This window comes from Notolabrus celidotus, chromosome 18 (genome assembly GCF_009762535.1).
Source record: "Notolabrus celidotus isolate fNotCel1 chromosome 18, fNotCel1.pri, whole genome shotgun sequence".
Classification (NCBI taxonomy): domain Eukaryota; kingdom Metazoa; phylum Chordata; class Actinopteri; order Labriformes; family Labridae; genus Notolabrus; species Notolabrus celidotus.
In genome coordinates this window covers 7,897,163-7,916,192 of record NC_048289.1, presented here as the reverse complement: position 1 = coordinate 7,916,192, position 19,030 = coordinate 7,897,163, and the positions used below count along the sequence as shown (strand labels likewise).

Here is a 19,030-nt window from a genome sequence, read left to right as displayed (position 1 = left end):
CAAATTTCCCCTCGGGGTAAACATGTGGCACTCTGCCAAACTAATGCATTCAGATTAACGTAATCAATTCACATTTGAGCATGAATCTCTACCGAAGCCTAAACTATGGGTCTGATCCATATGTTCTCATTCCTCCCAGTGCAGTTTTTTTTTTCTCTTTTTGCCTTTATTGGTACGACAGCAGAAGAGAGATAGGGGGAGTAGAGAATGTGGGAAGACATGCAGCAAATGGTCGTGGCCAGGGGTCAAACCAGCAACAGTTGAGACGAGGACTATATCGTCTGTATCCATGCTAGTGGGTGCCCCCACACATTCTTTCAGTGGAAAAATATTGACAACTGATTAAAAAGTGGCAGCCTTTTTAACGAGTGATTCTCCTGTCATAATCACAGATTCATAGCTTTACTGTCTGAGCATGTGCAATCTTCGTTTCCACTTTCTGTGGGTAATGTCTAAACAGTTCTCTTTATGACGTCTCTGAAACAACATTGAATTTATGTCTAGGGATGGGGATTGATAATATTTGATTGACACTAGGCTACTATTGATTCTGCTTATCAATCCAATTTTCTATGGCTTCGCTTATCATATCCTGTAGATTTTCCACAGCCTGCATTCTTTGTGCCAGTGTTAACGTAGGATAGGACACACGTACCTTCACTGCTCTGCTGAGACGGGGAAGCACTCTTTGACCGGTGTTTCAGTTTAAAGAGTTACTGTGTTAACTGGTGACTTTCACCCGTATGCATATTTGTTATTGTGGTCATAAAAGCTAATGAAGACTTTCGTAAACGTCTTTAGGTTTTCATTACCGAAATAAGTGTATTTGACTGATGCATCCAGCTGAAAGTCTCTGACATGACTTTAACCAAATTTCAACATTGAAATCCTGGTTAATGCTCTTTTGGTAACATCACCAAGCCAATAATGCCCCGCATCTAGGTTTTATGACCCCTGAAATAAACAAATTATCAAAATTATAAGACAACATTGTGTTTTCTGACATGTTGATGTTGTAACCTTTCTGGAGTTCCTGAGCTCCCTGTCTTGTAGGTTTCTCTGGATTTCTGCCATAGACGGCCTGCTGTCTAACATGAGTCTGGTTCTGCTTGAGGTTTCTTCCTGTTAAAGGAAGTTTGTCCTTGCTAGTGTAACTTGCTCAGTGCTCCGCTCACCATGGATTAAGATGAGATCAGACTGAGTCTTACCCTGTCTTGATGTTGGGTATTTGTTAATAATATAACCAAGGTATCTCCTTGATCATTGTTGGACATGTACAGTATTATAATTGCTCTCTTCTTTTTCTTTTACTGTTGTGTTGTTGCTCTTATTTTGTTTTGTTTTAGTAGTGTCTTGTAAGTCCATACGGGCTGGGCACCTTTCCGGTGCAGGACACGATCACACAAACTAAACTAAACTATAACATAGAGTACGGTCTAGAGTAGACCTGTTCTGTGTGTAAAAGCGTCTTGGGGTAACGTTTGTTGTGATTAGGCGCTATATAAATAAAGATTGATTGATGATTGATTGATTGATAGCTAAGATTAGTCGTGGCTGTTCAGACCTGTTTTCAACCATACATTTCACGGAAATTTCAACTTCTACATCCCGGTAAGTTCTCACTGGGCTTAGCAGAGGTTTTCCGTCCAGAGGAGCTTTGCAGTGACGATGGGCTGCTCAGGGACAGGAGGCCAAATTTCTATCAGGGCACAGTAAGGGCTGGATTTTTTCCCAGTGGAATGGTTTGCAAGTCCTGTTACCCACCCCAGATCTTTGTCCTTAACTTAACCAAGTAGTTTCCTCAAGAGTCAAACAAATAAACTAATCTCATTCAAGATTCCTCATTACTGTTGTTGGACCCCTTCAGACTGTTCAAGATGAAACTCAGGGACAACGCTGGCTGCTGAAGAGGCTGCAGCTCTGAAGGGACTCACCTACTCTGGCGATGCCCCATGATTCAGAACTAAAGATTCATAAAAATATAAAAACATTACACAAACAAACTGAGTTCTGCCCCAGGCTGTGCGTTTTCAGTGATCCACAGCTGATGTCTGACTGTGGAGCCATGGGCTTTGTTCAAACCAGTACTACGGTTGGAAAACAAATTATAATGAGAAACTGGAACCCAGGTGAGCTCTGTTCCATGGATAGTTCACAGAGTTGGCAAAGGAAGCATCATTTGAACAAAAGTCTGTAGGCTCTAAGGACAGGGCTGATAAACAAAGTGGGGACAACATGAAATACATCAGTGAGGACACATCTGGAAGTATATAAACACTACTTCATGTTACATGTAAGCAAGGATAGATTATGTTGTGTATCTATGGAGGAAATCAAACTGGCTTTGTGTCCTTCATATCAGTTTATTATCATAATTATTTTTTATCATTTTATCACATCTATATATGAGTTATTTGATTTGATATAAAAAAGTGACAATGTTAGAAAACAATAAAAAAAACCTGACAAGTTTCTGTTCTGAAAACTAACCAAGGTTAAAAGACAACCGTGGCCTAAAACAATGTTTGTATTTTATGTCTGTGCAGGATTGAAAACATGAACAAATATCAAATGCTTGGACTAAAAATCATTTTGAATATGGCAAATTGTCAACAACAAGAGTTGTTACTATAAAAATGTGTATTCAAGGTAAAATCGGGGGGAAAAGGTTCTCTTGGCATAATTTCTTTATTTTTTAACTTTTATTTTTGGGCTATTATGTTCCTATTAATAGCAGACAGGACAGTGGGTAGAGACGGAAAGTGGAAGAGAGAGTGGGGAGTGACATGCGGGAAAGGGGCGGCATATGAGGCACACAACCCCACAGCGATGCCACAGATTTGTCATACTTTGCAGACAGAAGGAAACAGTTTCTTACAATACAGCATCAATTTGGTGCTTTGGCCATCTCAGAACCCATCATCTGACGACAAGACAGACTTCCAGAAACAATATCCAACTTGTAATTCCAGTGCAAATAAACAACTCACAGCCTAGACTTCTTCCCCTCTGCACTGCATTGTTATAACTGCCACTCATTGTTATCTATCCATCTGTCCCTGTATCTGAATGACACCACTGTTTCCACTGCCTCATCACTCTTCAGCAATCTCAGAAGCTACAGGCCATCATCATGGTGATGATACATGCCTCTGAGACTAACACTGAACTGTTCAAGTATTCAAGTGTAGCAGTCAGCTAGCAATAAAAATCCTACAGACAAGACTTCCTCATGCATGCGTTGCATTGTTTAGATTTCAATTAGCAACTTAAGAAGCAACCGTGTGTTCAGATCAAAATAAAAGATACATTTACCCCAACAGATAGTAGGGGTAAAAAAAAAAAACCAACCCATTTTTTGGTTCATTCCATCCCTCACAGCGGCACCTCTTTATCTATTTCTGGTTAGTCTCAGTTTCACTATAAACAGGAAGTTCCACAGAGGCTTCACTCTGGCTTACTTCGGCCGTATGAACCTGAAACAGAAACTGATTTTCTTGTAATTAACAGATTTTAAGTTTTCTGAAATAACAACATGCATATATCTGTTTATAGAGAGGAATAAATCCTCCTCAGATTACCAACGTTGGGAGCCTGGATGTCATTACGCTGGATTATGTTCCTCTTGCTTTTGCTCTCCATACAGACGGTCTTTCCACCAAAGTCTGCAGATACCTGATTGGTCAACACAACTGGGACTACAAATGTACTGCAAAAAGTAACCAAAATACTTCTCATAGTGAAAATCTGTCCCTCAGAGACAGTTTACACAGTTTATGTAAACTCCGTCAATAAAGATTAACGCTTTGACAGCTTCTAAATCTCCATCTTTCTTGCGTAATGTGCTATTACTGGTATATTTCCTGACAATCTGGTGCTACACATCAGTCCTTGGTGCCCCCTCAAATCTGCTGTGCTGAAGCACCTCCCCGCTTCTCCTGTGTTTCCTGCACAGTTTCCCTCCATATTAGCAATTGATGCTCTCTGTCTGTTCTCTGAATCGTGGGGTTAAATCACGCCGTGTGTGATTCACCCACAGTGTGACTGAGAGGTCATCACTTCCAGCCTGTCAGACTCTGCAGGGCCGCATTACCTCCCAGCCTGTAATTATCTCCACTAGCAGGCCTGTGTTTCTCTGTGTCGCTCTCTGCCTGCACTCTAACACACAAATCGGATGATTACTGGATGTTAACACTGGAGATTACACTGCTGAAAGGGTGGGCACAGCGGGAGGTATTTGGAGGGGGATGCAGAATATTGAAAAGAAACAAAGAATATATCCCAAAAGGCACACTGAAAGGGATGTGGGGGAGGTTTAAACTCCTGAAATCTATGTTCAAACTGTATTTGGATGGCATGCTGACACACATGGTTGCAGAGAGAGGAGGACTCTTACCGTGGTTGGATTTGGAGGCGTGGACTGGGGTGTAGTGGTTCTTGGATGAGGTTCTAATTGGTGTGTTGTCTTTGGGTGAGCCATTCATCGCTGCAAAGTTCTCACAGTCGTATTGCGATATGGGGATGGGCCCCTGCTGCCTCAGGATGTCTGCAAGGGCCCTGAAACCAAGAAAACAACAAGTTAGTAATGCACCAAAATGATGTTCCTCCTCTGGTACAGTTCTCTCTCTGAGTGCAGCTGAACTGAGTGAAAAAGAGGTGATAGCTCGTCTGTTTACTGCACGCTAAGTGTCGTGCTATTATGAGTAATTCAGAGCTGCTCTGTTTCTTCTTGTTTTTTGTAACGTGTGGGAACATGATGAATGTTCATTTGCAAGAGAAACAACATTGGATGTGTGAGAGTATCTCTCTCGTTTAATTGGGTTGAATTTGAATGTTTTTTCAGATCGCACCAGGTGCATATGGAGGAAGGAGCCCTCGAGGGGGAGAGGGGGAGGAGAGGGAGAAGCAATCACGATGAAAGAAAGTTCAAAAAGTGTTTGTCTGAAAAGGAAATTACTTTTGCAGCTCTGCAGCGGCTCATAGCTTCGGAACGACAAATGTATCTGCGATGTAACCTTTGCTTTTAAATTAATATTTTAGCCTCACCCCTCCCCCTGCCTCCCCTCACTTCCTGTTACTTATTGAATGTGCAGCAGTGCATGCATGTCACCCGACCTTGATACAGCCCCAACGTTAACACCATCCATTATTCACAGTCTTAAGATTGCTCAAGTGTTGAATAATGCATCCAATAAAAAAAGGCCACTCAATCTTGAGGAAATAATGTGTGTCAGCGTTTGTTAACTGATGTGGGAACAGTTTACTACATGTGGTCCACTCATGGATGAGAGCGCTCAGATGGAGACGCCGCAGGAGAAGGCAGGAGCCAGCTTAGGAGGTGAGAGGCAGACGTTCACCACCTCTGCTAAACATTCTGGCCAAATCCCCACCTGAACCAGCAGACAGATGTGAGCTGATGTGCAGAGGGCAGGGTGGGGGGCAGAGGATTGTGGGAAAGATGTTTCAGAGCTGACTTGGCTGCCTCATGAGCCAAAGATCTGGGCGACAGTTGGATTTAAACACCATTTTTCTCCCGATTTCAACAGAACACAGGAGTGGATCGATACAGACAAAGACAGTTATGTTATGGATAGCTTCACTTTTTGTCTGCATCCTCAGAATGATGAGTTCATTAAACTCTGGACCAAACGGGTCAAATATGAAAGGCCCCTCGTGGACAGATACAGGTAACCAATGAATCACCCTGTTATTCTGTCTCATTTGAACAAACCTCATTGATTTTCCTTTTATATTCTCTCCAGTCTCTCCCTGACACTCTGCTCATTACTCTTGTGTGCACACTTTACCTCTTCAAGGATGTATTCAGTACTTGAATCTTAAAATATCTGAGCATGGCAGAGAAATGAAGCCGTTTTTGTCCCTCAGAATAAAGAATTTCAATAAAGGAACCATCAGTTTTCTCTGAGCCTCATCTCAGACAGAAAAAAAAGATGTTATCTGCAATATAAACTAAAAACATCCAATATGAGTGCTGGACATCAGTCCTTTCCACTCCCACACATAACAGATGCACGCACTTACACACACTCACACACACACTCAGTGAGCAGCACAAACCCTGTAACCGTTCTCTTTCAACTCCCCCATAATTATTTTAGGCTGTGGGTTTGAACATCTGCTGCAGATCTGATAGAATCTGATCTGAAACGTGCTCATCAGTTTTAGGCTTTGGATAAGGATCTGCTAATTCAATTAAACACATTAAAGTCTGATTTTCACTTCATTAAAGTCCTGTGTGTGTGCAAGATTCTGGAGATATGATACATATCTCGGGGTGCAAGGCTTACAATTTTGCATGTCACATAACATCACCATTTTAAAACCGTATCTAAGACAAACAGGAAATAAGAACACAACAACATATGTGCATTATTTATGAGTAAAAAACAGATTTTTTAAGCAAGCAGAGCCATTGGACCTGCTTATATTCACCTTAACGTTTTTGCATACAAACTATTTGTTGAAAACTAATAGAGGGTTTCTGATGATGATACAGCACCACAAAAAATATCCATACACAAGTGTAGCATCATTTGATCCTCCTAGTTTACAAATCTGTAACAGGGGTACACTAGGGGATAGAATATAACCATTAATGTAATGTTGAACTGAACTGTATGGCATTTTGACATGCCCATAAACCTGTTTCTGACATTACTGTTGACCTTTGACCCCTGTCTGCAGAGGGGTCAACCCTACCTCTAATAATGAGCTTAGTGTGTTTTGTTCTTTTTCATTGTAACAGTTTACTTCCCTTTAAAAGAAAAACTAAAGGGTAGGTTTGTGCTGCATTCACTGTGCACGATGCTCACGCGCTCACCTGTGTATGTTCATCTCCTGAGGCGGCTCTGTGGCTTTGTCGTACGCCACTTTGACGGACACCCCGAGCACGATGATGAAGGCTATGATCCCACAGGTGATGTAGACCGCCGTGTTGGTCTGGTCCATGCTGGGATCGTACGTTTCCCCGGTCGGGACGGGGGACGGGGCGGCCGTCTGCACCCACACCGGGGTCTGGTAGTTCTTGCAGGCTTTCTGGTCCAGCCGGTCCTTCTTGTACTCGCAGCAGAAGCGCAGGTAGCACGTGCCGCAGCAGTACCGATGGTCCGTGTTGTTGCACTCGAACATTTTGTCATATTGCCCGCTCACGTCGTAGTACCCCAGGCAGGTGTCGTGGTTGCTGACGGGCGCGGGCGGCGGGGTCTTCTGCGGGACCACCGTGGGGACCGCAGTGGCTTTGGGAGACTTCCTGGACGCCTGTTTGGGTTTTTTCCCGCCTGCAGCGGCGCTCAGCACGCTCAGAGGGTCCAGGTAAATCAGCAGCAACAAAAGGTGCCTTATCCCCATGGTAGAGTGAGAACTCAAGACTGATGTTTGGCAAAGACGCTTCAACTGTGTTCAAACATGCGACGGTTCAGTCTTAAAGTTTCGACACCGACTCTTCCCATGCTCGCTCGGTCTCCTGCGCCGCCGTCATGCTGAAAACAACTCTGTGGACACTGCTGTCAAGGGCATTTCTTTGTAGCACTAGAGCCCATCGCGACCCATCGGGGAACAGAGACAGGAGAGCACCATGTCCTGGCCGGGAGGGTCGCTGATGGGTGCCCGGGCTCTGCGCGCTCTCCCTCGGTTGCGCGGGGAGTGAGAGCCGCGGTGCGTCTCTGTCCAAGGTGCTGAATCCTGGAGCTCCAGTCTGCTCTGCTCCAGTTCGAGTGCGAGCTGGACCAACACATAAACCAAGAGGGCTCATTAGATATTATCTTCACGTCAGAGTCACGTCATTAATTAATAAGCAGCCTTCAAATAACTTGACAGATTTTAGTCCCGCTTGGAGTCATTTCTGCAGTTCGCACGACGCATTCAAGTTGGTTACATGACACCCACACAGCAGAAATAAATTCCTAATAGATATATTTCATATTTATGTTAAACATTAAACCTTAGCGTTGATGTACTTTGCAAAAAGGACATTTTATTCCTTCTTTTTCGAAATAAAATTCGATTCGAAGTGTGACGTTTTTTTAAATTTCTGCGTATTTTTAAAGGGTGGAGTGAAAAAATGCGCCTACCTCAGTTTGGATCCCCGCTGGGGAGTTGCTCTCCGTCTGGGTCTCAGAAAGTGAGGAGCTCGGAACCCCTCTCCCTCCCTCTCCCTATCTCACTCTCTCTCTTTCTTCTCTCCTCCTTCTCGGCTTTCCTCCCTCCCTCCGTCTCTTACATCACTTCAGTGCTGGCGTCAGAACTCAGCCAAGTATCGGCAAATTGCAGCCCCCTCCTCTTCCTCTTCTTTTCTTCCTCCTCCTCCTCCTTCAAGCGAGCAAGAAAGCAAGCCTGGTTATTAGCATGAACACTTTTAAATTAAATGGCTGCACAGACCTCTGTCCTGCAGAACACAGTCTCTGATTGTTTATCCACATTCCTCTCTTTTACAGCTGTGCTATCGTGCCTGTAAACAAGCAGGATAAAATAATAATTGGTAGAGCTCTCTCTCTCTCTCTCTCTCTCTCTCTCTCTCTCTCTCTCTCTCTCTCTCTCTCTCGATAAAGTCGTTCATATCGGTCTGTAGCAGAGCCATGACACCTTGGGGATTGTGGAGGACTGATAGGGCTAAATTAGCACTGAAGTGTGTTTCAACAATGTTGCTCTGAAATGAACCACTCCTACACACAGCTCTATCAGTGGTTGGAAAATGCTTGTTATTATTTTTGTTTCATAGTATTTCTGCTTTTGTCTTTCCAAATGATTAAAGCACCTTACACCTTTGGTGTGAGCACATCAGCAGGTATGTCGGGCTTAGTTCTGTCTGGGTTGGGAGGCGGTGAGCTTTAGTGCACACCATATTTGCAACTCAACACTTTTCTATCACAAAGTGCCGAGGGTGTCTCGACATCAGCAGCTCCACAGAGGTGAGGAAGCTGCAGGCTGAGAGCGGGGCCTTAAATCGCAGCTTTCTGCTCTGGTTGGGAACGCAGGCAACGTGATGAGAATACACAGCTCTTTGTTTCTGCAGACAGCAGTCTGTAATGATGTGGGCCTAAAAGCAGAAGTGAAGATCAGATGAGAGGGAAGAGTGTCAGAGGACCTGGAAGGGAAAGAATTAAAGGGAGCCTGTAGGATGGTTTAAGGTTTTCCCCATGATCTAACAGTTAACATGTGATTGATTTGTATTTTCAGGATTTTGCCCCGCTCCTGTTTCTTCTCCCACTCCAAGGTAGCAACTCTTCCTTTAAGTCACACATGTTAACATGACATCCTGACAAACAAGAAGATTTATTACAAGGCCAAAGGGACCAAAAGTCAAAACAACGAACATGAACACTATATCTCCAGACAGTTCAATGTGATAGAAATAAAAAATGATTGAAATCGTTTTTCAATCAGCATCTCAGGAAAATAAATAATATGAAGAATGAGAAATGACAGAGGTATTTCTCTCTCAACAATAGTGTTGTCACATATTATGTAATTAAACATGGGATGTTTGTAGGACGCCTGCTCTTCTGTCACATTAATTATTTTCTACACTTTTAAATGAGGTTTGGCATGCAGCCACAATTTGATTAACTTGAAAATCAACCTCTCGGTGCACGCTTCGTTTTGACTTCAAGGCCATTACAGCTGTATGAAAATTGAAGGTACAGAGCATGGGGGGATGAAATATTTCTTTAAAAAACGAGAGGAGAAAAATGTGACTTCTCAAAGTCATGAGCACTCTGATGCTGTCAGATCTTCTGTTATAGTTTAGAGCGAGTCCTGGGACTCTTTTAGGGACTAACTGTAGTTTGTTCAATTTTTACTTGATGCACTCGACCAAACTGCTGAACAGTGATCATGGATGTGTATTTTATGGGTCCATGAATGATTTTGTGTTTGCTGGGTGTAATTTATCGTGGCCGACAAGTGGGATTTTGCTGCAGCAGCCAGAACTACTTCAGTGAGGAGAAGCAGATTGCAAATTTAGAAATGATGCAAATTAAACAGAAACACACTACAAATGAAAAACGAAACAGTACTGCAAAAAGACTAAACAAATGCATAAACACAGAACATGCTGCAGAGTCATAAACAATGCAAAGTGAAAAACAATCCCAGAAAAGATGTGCCAAAGAGAGCCGGATGTATCAGTCACATAGCAATTTACACCACAAAAGTGGAGCAATGCTGTTGGTCATGCAACACTGACTAATGTGGAAAAACACAAGTTTATGACCATGAAACACAAAATCAAATGGACACTGTTTATTTGTACTTGTCAGTCTTTTAAAACACATTTCAAATCCCTCAGCAGCAACTTTATCACAAAGGTATGAACGTGCTTTAAGGCAGGAGATGAACAAAGATCTGGTGGTACGTTTTTTCGGATCCTGACCCAGGTTTATTACTTCATCTATTTATGGTATATGTGTTGTCATTCTCTCTACCCATTAATAAATCAAATGCCAGCAAGAAAGAAAGGAAAATGATGTGTCAGTGGTTGTGCAGGCGGGAGTTAGTTCAGTCCTGTCCTTTTAGTCATGTAGCAAAACATTAAAACGTGGTGACCTTAAATTACTCTACAGCAAAGGAATAATGACCCAAAGGTGTTTGAAATTCAACTCAAGGATTTGCCTGAACACACCACATTTATAAACAACACTTTCAACAAGAAACAGGAACCTGTTTTGATTTCTTTTTTTCACAAATCTACCTACCACCGGGACAGGATGCAGCACACTGGCAACTATACACAGGGCGCACCGCTGATATCTGCAGGGTCACCAGCAGAGGGCGCTCAGCCTACACATAAAACACAAACACCAGTGGGGAGCAATGACTGTATAAAATATGGACGTAGTATCCGTGACGTCACCCATCTGTTTCTGAAGCGCTGTTTTGAGGCCAATTGTCAGTGGCAGCCATATTGCTGCTGTCGAGCGATTGTGATGTAAAGAGGCGGGCTTTGAGCCTCCTAGCCAACAGCTACAGTGTTCCTGCCTGTCAATCGAGTCAGCGGTGCCTCTCATTGGAAAACTCGTAATCTTAAAATCTTCGAAATTGCTGCATTAGAAAAAAATTCACCCCCCATACAGTTTGTGCCGATCGAGAAATGAGCTATCCAGACTACACTTGTCTTTTATACCAGGCTGTAAACATGTTTATTTCTGCTGTAAAGATCGGCTTTTTTGAAATGGTGTGTATGTGGTTTCCGGTACTTCCGGAGCCAGCCTCAAGTGGATCCTCGATCCACTTGAGGCTGGCTCAAGAATCATTATCACAGCTACCTTAGTGTAAACAAAGACACGGATACATAAGGATGTTTATGCAGAAAGGGGCTAGCATGTAGCATGCTGTAAGTTTATGTGGTTGGGCAGTTACTTTTATATCTATCAGCGTTTGACTTAATCCATTGCTGCTTTTAATTTGGTAATTCAAATATTTGCTTTTGAAGAATAAGTGAGATCACTGAATCACTTAGTCAGAGTACAACGCCTGGAGAATCAATGCCTGACCTTCAGCCAAATGTGTCTGTTTTCGTCTCATGGTGCCTTGAAACGGTGTCGTATTTATAGTGCTCACAAGAAGTGAATATATAAATCTCTCTTATCATATTCACAACAATGTACGGTATTTTCCAGAAGGCTTTGTGTTCACTAGTTGTGATGTGTCTGATGACGCTTTCAAAAATGGTGCAGCCCATGGAATTCAGTTTCATACAAGCGGCAACCTCCGGTCTAAAAATATGAGTCCAATGCGGAAGTGCTAAAAACTGCAGTTCATCGAGGGTCCGCCTGAGGCTGGCTCCAAAAGTACATACGGAACCAAATACACACCAATTCAAAAAAGACAATCTTTACAGCAGAAATAAACATGTTTACAGCCTGGTACAAAAGATGAGTGTAGTCTGAATAGCTCATTTCTCGATCGGCACACACTGTACGCGGGTGAATATTTTTCTAACGCAGCAATTTGGAAGATATTAAGATGATGAGTTTTCCAATGAGAGGCACCGCTGACTTGATTGACAGGCGGGAACACTGTAGCTGTTGGGTAGGAGGCTCAAAGCCCGCCTCTTTACATCACAATCGCTCAACAGCAGCAATATGGCTGCCACCGACAATTGGCCTCAAAACAGCGCTTCAGAAACAGATGGGTGACGTCACGGATACTACGTCCATATTTTATACAGTCTATGGTTTCACATGAATACATTCCATTATTATGTAACTGACGGGATCTGCAGTTAGAAGTGCTGAGTTATCTAAGTTAGCTAAGTTAGCTAAGTGAGGGAAGGCGCAGCTTGTCCAATGTAGTTTGATTAACGTTAGCCATGTACAGGACCAAAAGGAGCAATGACATGTGTTAATGTAGACCATTAACTTTGTTGTCTTTTCTTTTGTTCCTCCATGCAGCGTTTCAGCACAAATAGAGAATAATAATGTTTGTATTTCTACATAGAAAGCAGGAGCACAACTATTGATATTGCAGCATTAGTCAAAACAAATGTTAAAAATTAATTGTGAATGACTCTAGTTCTTCGTTTGAGACATGTGGCGAGTATGGTCTGGCATTATAATAACAAAATAACTAGGATGTATTCGTGAGGACTCATTCTGTGTTTCAACAACTGTTGTGATGACAACAACCACTAACACATTTAGCAAAAAGAGGCCAGTTAACAGGGTCACTCTTCAAACCAAAACACCCAGACTCTCACTGACATTGTTTCCGTAACAGTAGTACACGATTCTGACTTTGATCTCAGAAATCTGACTTCAACTTTAGATTAAGTGAAACTTCTGAGAAAAGGTCAAAAGGAAAATTCAGTGCCCCTAATCTTCTTTGGTGCAGTTCCCTTTCCCAGATTTAAGAAATAGAAAAGTTGTACAGGTTAAAAAAAATATCAACTTTCGCAGAACATCCCTTCCCTCAGTGTATTGGGCGCCATTTCTAAATTTGTGCACACTGAAAATAACAGCTACAATTCTCAATATTTAGCTCTAAAACATCAGACAAATGTAGTGTGAATTTTTAAAAGTCACTTTCGTATCACATTTAGAGCAATATTTGAGATCTTCTTCACGTTTTATTTTGTTGTGAAAAATACATTAAGTTACAATCACTGTTAAATCCAAATTCTAAATATAAATACAAATGTTAAATCTAAATGTTGACTGCTAAATCTAAATGTTAAATCTAAATGTTAAATGTTGCTCTGCGATCCTAAATATTTAGCTAATATGCAAATTCACACTGCCACCTAGCAGAAATACCAAAATAAAAGCTTCATAAAGTGATACAGACTTAGCAATAGCAACTTAGCTTGCGTGTACCTTAGACTTGGTCAGTATTGTCTCTGAGCACTGTGAAATCTCTGTATGGCCTCCAAAGCTGCCTTTAAAACATTTTTACGGCGGTCAGTCCAGCTATAACCCGTAGGTGTACTGACAGACTATGGTTGGGATATCTGTATCGCTTTCTAAAGCTTTTATTTTGGTACTAACCGCGCCCAATACAAATTCAAACTGTCGCCTAGCGGAAGTACCAAAATAAAAGCTTAACAACGGCGCCCCATATCAGTGTCCAGTAAGTTTCAGTTTTTCATATATTAAATAAAAGTAACTCTTAAAAATGATCTTACCAAAATAATTGCTCTGCAGTTCTAGACTCAGAAACAAGAGCAATAGGACCAGGTTTTAAAAAGATCACCAGATTACACAGGGCTTTCATACAGCAATTACAGGCATTGTTTTACAGTTTAAACTACAATGGAAAGACTGAAGAATGCAAAAACTTAACAACCAATTTCCATCTTTCAGTCTCAAATAAACAGCACCAATTAAAGAAGGAAACGGAAGCAGAGTCGTGTGTGAACCTCTGCTGACAATCATGATTTGCATGAAAAGAAGTGAAGAAGACTCAAAGTAGAATAAGTGGTGGATGTTCTGCACAGTGAGCTGTATACTCAGGGTAAGCTCTTTATCGTTAAAGCTGCACTAATTAATATTTTAATGCCAAAAGACTGGTCAAATAACCATGTGTAATGTGTAATGAGTCACTTCAAGTGATGAACCCACAGAGAATTATCACCCCTCTCTGCTTCCCCTCACCTTCACAGAGCATGTTACACTTTTCAGCTCTGTGTTTTTCTATCAGGCCAAATTCTGCTAACAGTGACAAACACTGAACTCCACTCCATCACAGCTTCATAGAAGAGGTCACTGTCCCTCAGCTCAGTGTTTTAAGTTTTGCAAGTCTTACAATTGACTCCACTCTCACCAGCATGCACTCCCCTTTGCTCCCCTTATTAACCTAGTGTACACAAACCTGCCCAGCACCAAAAGGACACAGACAGAGTCAAGTCAGAGAAGTTGCACACCTCAGTTAGCTGAGCTTCTTGAACCTAACAGCTAACAGCAAACTTAAATAATTGTATTTGGAAAACATGAGCTTGGCCTGTTAGCCTCCTGCAGTTGCACTTCTGACAAGAAATCTGTCTGTAATTTTCAAAACTGACAAACAAGTTCAGTCATCAAGACAAGCTTCTTTCAGCTTCTGAGGACGGTAAGGACCTGTTTGACAAAGAGCCTGTGTGCTTAACTCTAAAAGTTATAAAAGTCACTCTGTGCTGACTCAGAGTAAACACAATAAGCACAGACGTCAGCACTCGCAATAAAGAATATCTTTTAATACGAATCAACATCTGCTAAAGCTCTATTGCAAGCGCTGACGTCTTTATGCTTGAAGGTAAAGACATACTCCCCCCAGAATGACTTCAAGAAAGTCATCCACATGTTTTGCCTCTCATCTGTAGTGTTCTAACTCCTTGTGTTATAGATTAAATCAGTTGTGTCTTTGTTGCTTACGCTGGTTCAGAATGCAGCTGCACGTCTTCTGACTGTAAAGAGACGATGAGATCAGATCACATCAGTACTGTTTTCTCTTCAGTTTCGGCATCCAGTCCAAGATTTTGAGATTTGCTTTTAAAACTTTAAATGGGCTGGGAGTTGTTGCACCAACATGCTCCAGTCTGAGCACTGAGATTGACACATCACATGCTCTCGGATGCTCCAAGATCAAGGCTTAAACTGGGGGAGAGCCTTTGTGGGACAGCTGCTCCTGATCTGTGGAACAGCTAACCTGTTCGTATAAGAACTGCAGACAACATACTCCGTTTTTTTATGCAACTTGTTTCTCATATTTGTTGTGTTGTTTTTGTTTTTTTGGCTCATATTATTCTTTAATTTGATGTTGTATTCTAAGCCTGTACAGCTCTTTGTTTGATTTGTTTTCAATGGGTTATATAGATTGAGACAGTGGCTGTTTATGTGTTAAAGAGCTTAATGTTGATTATACTTGACTTGAACAAGCACTGACCAGTGCTGCACAGAAAAAAATAAACTAAAACAGGAACAGTCAAAGTAAAAAGACGAAGAACAAGAATTGGAGTGAGTCATTTAAAAAGGGTTGCGGTCATGATACAAACAACATTTTAAGAAAAACAAATATAATAGACACAGCTGTTACATGGTCAGGCCTGACTTTATCCAAATGACTCACAGTGTCAGTATTAAGACAAGTTTTAAAGACGTCATCGGAGGAATTGGACCTTACTGTTGTTTGCAAAATGTTAAAAATAAGGACAAATGATAAATGTGTAAACACTTGTTTTTAACTGGTTGTTTAAAACCCATTAACTGGACCACCACACTAACTCTGCAGATTCTGATTTTGCGGCTAATTTTATTTATTTGTTTATTAAGGGACAATCTTAATGAAGATTTCAGCATCCAAGTAAATATGCCAAAGTTAGCCTGTGACCGCAGCGGCAGTGCTCACGTACACACCGACGCACACAAACAAACACACTAAACTTTCCCTCTCCCTCAGTTTCCACCCGTAAACAACTCCAGTATTCCGCTGTCCCTCTTCGTTCTGTGGCGTTAACAGGGGTGCACACTTGGGACCTCAACTATTGTTTTAAGCATATATCTATAGAGTTCACTTACCTGCTTGGGTGCGTGAAATCTGCGCTCCGCCATAGCCCGCTCATATTTGAAATGAGGAAACAGAGCGTTCCATTTCCGCACAATAGATATGCTCTATGGCGGGCGAAAGGTGCCACATGGTTTCAAGAATTTAATATTTTTGTCTTGTGGTAATTTATTGCCTAAAAATGGGGTTTAGGTTTGAATAAATTAAAAATGTCAATAATTTTGTTATTAAAGGTGATATAGTTTAGAAATGTTGATATGCTTTAAATGTTAAAAATAAATGTTTTTGGCTAAACTTTGGTAATTAGTGATGCCCAGTGGGAGGAGCCACCAGGTTTAAAACAGAGCTGCTTTGGGCTTTCTCTCAGTCTTGTCTGGCTTACAAAGAAGGTAACTCGAGGAGCAGTAGTGGTGGTGAGATGAAGCCTCATGAGGCATCGAACCACTTGAGCCAATTGGTTCGTGAAAGGATTCATCTCTCAAAGCTTCATATGCACACGAAACCACCTCCTGGCCAGGTGTATAATCATAGGCAGCTGGAACTTAAAGGTGACATATCATGCAAAATCGACTTTTTAATGGTTCTCTACCTGAAATATGTTTCCCTGGCATGTCTACAAACCCCCAGAGAATGAAAAATATTCAATCTGCCCCTGTTCTGATTTCTACACCTTTCTGTAAATGTGTGCCGAAACAAGCTGTTTCAGTGTTCAGTGTTTTTCATACGTCACAACAATATCCAGTCTGTAACGGTAGTCAGAGCTCAGAGTTTGTTCAGCCCATAGACTGTATAAAATACAACTCAACCCCTCCTCCGTTTTTCATTACCTGCACACGTGTGCTAACAAGGAGCTTAGGAGGGAGGCATGTGAGTTGTAGGCTGTCTTAATCAACACAAAGGTCGGTTTTACTCCCCACGTCTGTAGATTTGAAGAGCTAGTGGATGATTTTTATTTTTCATGGAAAGGTGCTAGCGTTAGTTAGCATAGCCACATAGCTACATGTTCGTAGCTGTGTACCAAGACACACGTCGACATACTGACAAATAAAACAACAAGAAACACAAAATCTGTGACCAATCCTTCAGAAAGGTCCTGCTGCAGGCGACTCTCCGTCAGGATCAGATTCTGGATCAGATTCAGAGGGTTGAAGTAACGCGGGTCTGTGAACAGCCGTGTATATTCAGCCAACATGTAAACATTAGATCAACGTGCTGGAGAGCCGAGGCCTCATCCACTTCCTAAGGGGGCGTGGTCAGAGAGCTCATTCTCATTTAAAGGCACAGACACAGAAAACAGCCTATTCTGAGCAGGGCTGAAAAAGAGGGGTTTACAGGCATGCCAAAATCTGATTTCAAATTGTTTTTTTGAGCAATAAACTTTAAAGACATGTTTTGGGGACTCTTAGGCCAATTTATTTTGATGAAAAAGACCGTAATATGTCACAACTTCATCACCACATAATGTGTGATGCATTGAATTTTTGTGTCTGTTATGGGAATGGCTATGAATTACAAAAAATGTATGACCAAATCATTTCTGTATATAATTTATCATATGTGATGGTTAATTTTTTTTGAATGTATACTGTGTGTGTACATTTTCCCAAAATGGTAGTATCACATGATATGGCAGGTTGTGTAATTATATTTTTCTGTCACTTTAGGCCAATGGCATGTTCCTAAGCAGGCAGAGGACAGTGAACGTGAACGTGATCGTGGAACTAGGAAGAGGGCACTGAATATGCTTGTGTTATTAGGAGTTATTAAATCAAAATGTTATCACACAGGGGAAATCCTCCTCTTTCTTTTTTTTTTTAAGTTATATTTTTGGGGCTTTGACACCTTTTATTTAGAGGAGAGGACAGTGTAGAAACTCGGAGAAAGCAGGGAAAAAATGCAGTAAAAAAGCCGCAGGCTAATGCTGAACCGAGGCCAACTGATTCATGGGCGTGCAACTTAACCATTAGGCTAAGTCCGTATCGGGTCTGCATCAGGTCTGCACCCAATCATCATTTTTCTAGCTGGCTCCGTCTTACCTGTCCTTCTCTCCTCACTTACCTAAATCTTCAAACTCTCTCTCTCTCTCTCTCTCTCTAAACTCTCCAAACTATCCAAACTGTAGTATCCAAACTATCAAAACTCTATCCAAACTCTGAACTGACCGCAACTCTCCATCAAACACCCACATTTTGAATGGAGCCTGAGGGGTTTATATTTCTGTCAAACCTCGCAGCAAAATCTGAACCACTTGCCGAAGCAGTCATGTGGTACAGCCGGGCAGCGAGGCTTCAGACGTCATCATTTTCGGCTCCTCCCCTCAATGAAGCAAGCTTTGATACGCGCTTCTCGGAAACGCCCCCTCCATTACTCGACACAAGCTTCGAAACTCTCGTAACATCACTACGGAGCAGTGTTTTTCCAAATACTACTGTTTATTTTCTATCGTGATAACGAGTGATTGTGGACTCGTGCCGTGATGGGATTTTATTTGTAAATTGTTGTAAGTAGTATTTTGATTTTTTTGCACTTTTTTGTAAATATTTGCACTGCGCTTTTGGGAGGCAGGCAGGCAACCAATAAAATTCCACCGAAATACAATTTTTTCCAATTACGCAAGTGTTTTATACAAAGAAGTGAGTGGTGAAAAGAAACTTGCAACATAGTGGTAAGGCTAATTTTCATGTGTAAGAGATAAAGATAATAACACCAGATGGAAACAATACATCATGATTGCATGACAATGAAAACACAATACATCACAAAAGCTTCAGATATACAAAGCAGTGCAAATAAGCTCATTAAAGTGCCATTCAGCATAATAGAGTGATGTATCTGGAGTTGGACCACACAAAAGGTTGACTCCAACTCTCTGATCTAACATACCAGTTTATCACACAAGTAAACATGCACACAATTAAACCCAGAGACAACACGTTTACAAAGACGACCATTTGGATTACAGTTTTAAAGATGACATGATGTATTGGGCCTTTCCAAAACTGCTTTTATCAAATTTAAACAATACATCAGAAAGATG

At 41.6% G+C, this 19,030-nt stretch overlaps 1 protein-coding gene across 4 annotated transcripts in view; it reads right to left on the bottom strand.

The window, feature by feature from the left end:
• LOC117829576 (protein shisa-6) overlaps positions 1–16,096 on the bottom strand; it is a 111,271-nt gene extending 95,175 nt beyond the window's left edge. For all 4 annotated transcript variants that reach the window (XM_034707140.1, XM_034707141.1, XM_034707144.1 and 1 more), the window contains exons 1-4: positions 16,008–16,096; positions 8,091–8,328; positions 6,842–7,740; positions 4,397–4,557 (exon numbers count right to left, since the gene is read on the bottom strand). In XM_034707140.1, the coding sequence (XP_034563031.1) occupies positions 4,397–4,557; positions 6,842–7,368 (688 nt within the window). In that variant the 5' untranslated portion in view covers positions 7,369–7,740; positions 8,091–8,328; positions 16,008–16,096. The remainder of the gene's footprint in view (positions 1–4,396; positions 4,558–6,841; positions 7,741–8,090; positions 8,329–16,007) is intronic.
• Positions 16,097–19,030: the final 2,934 nt, after the last annotated feature.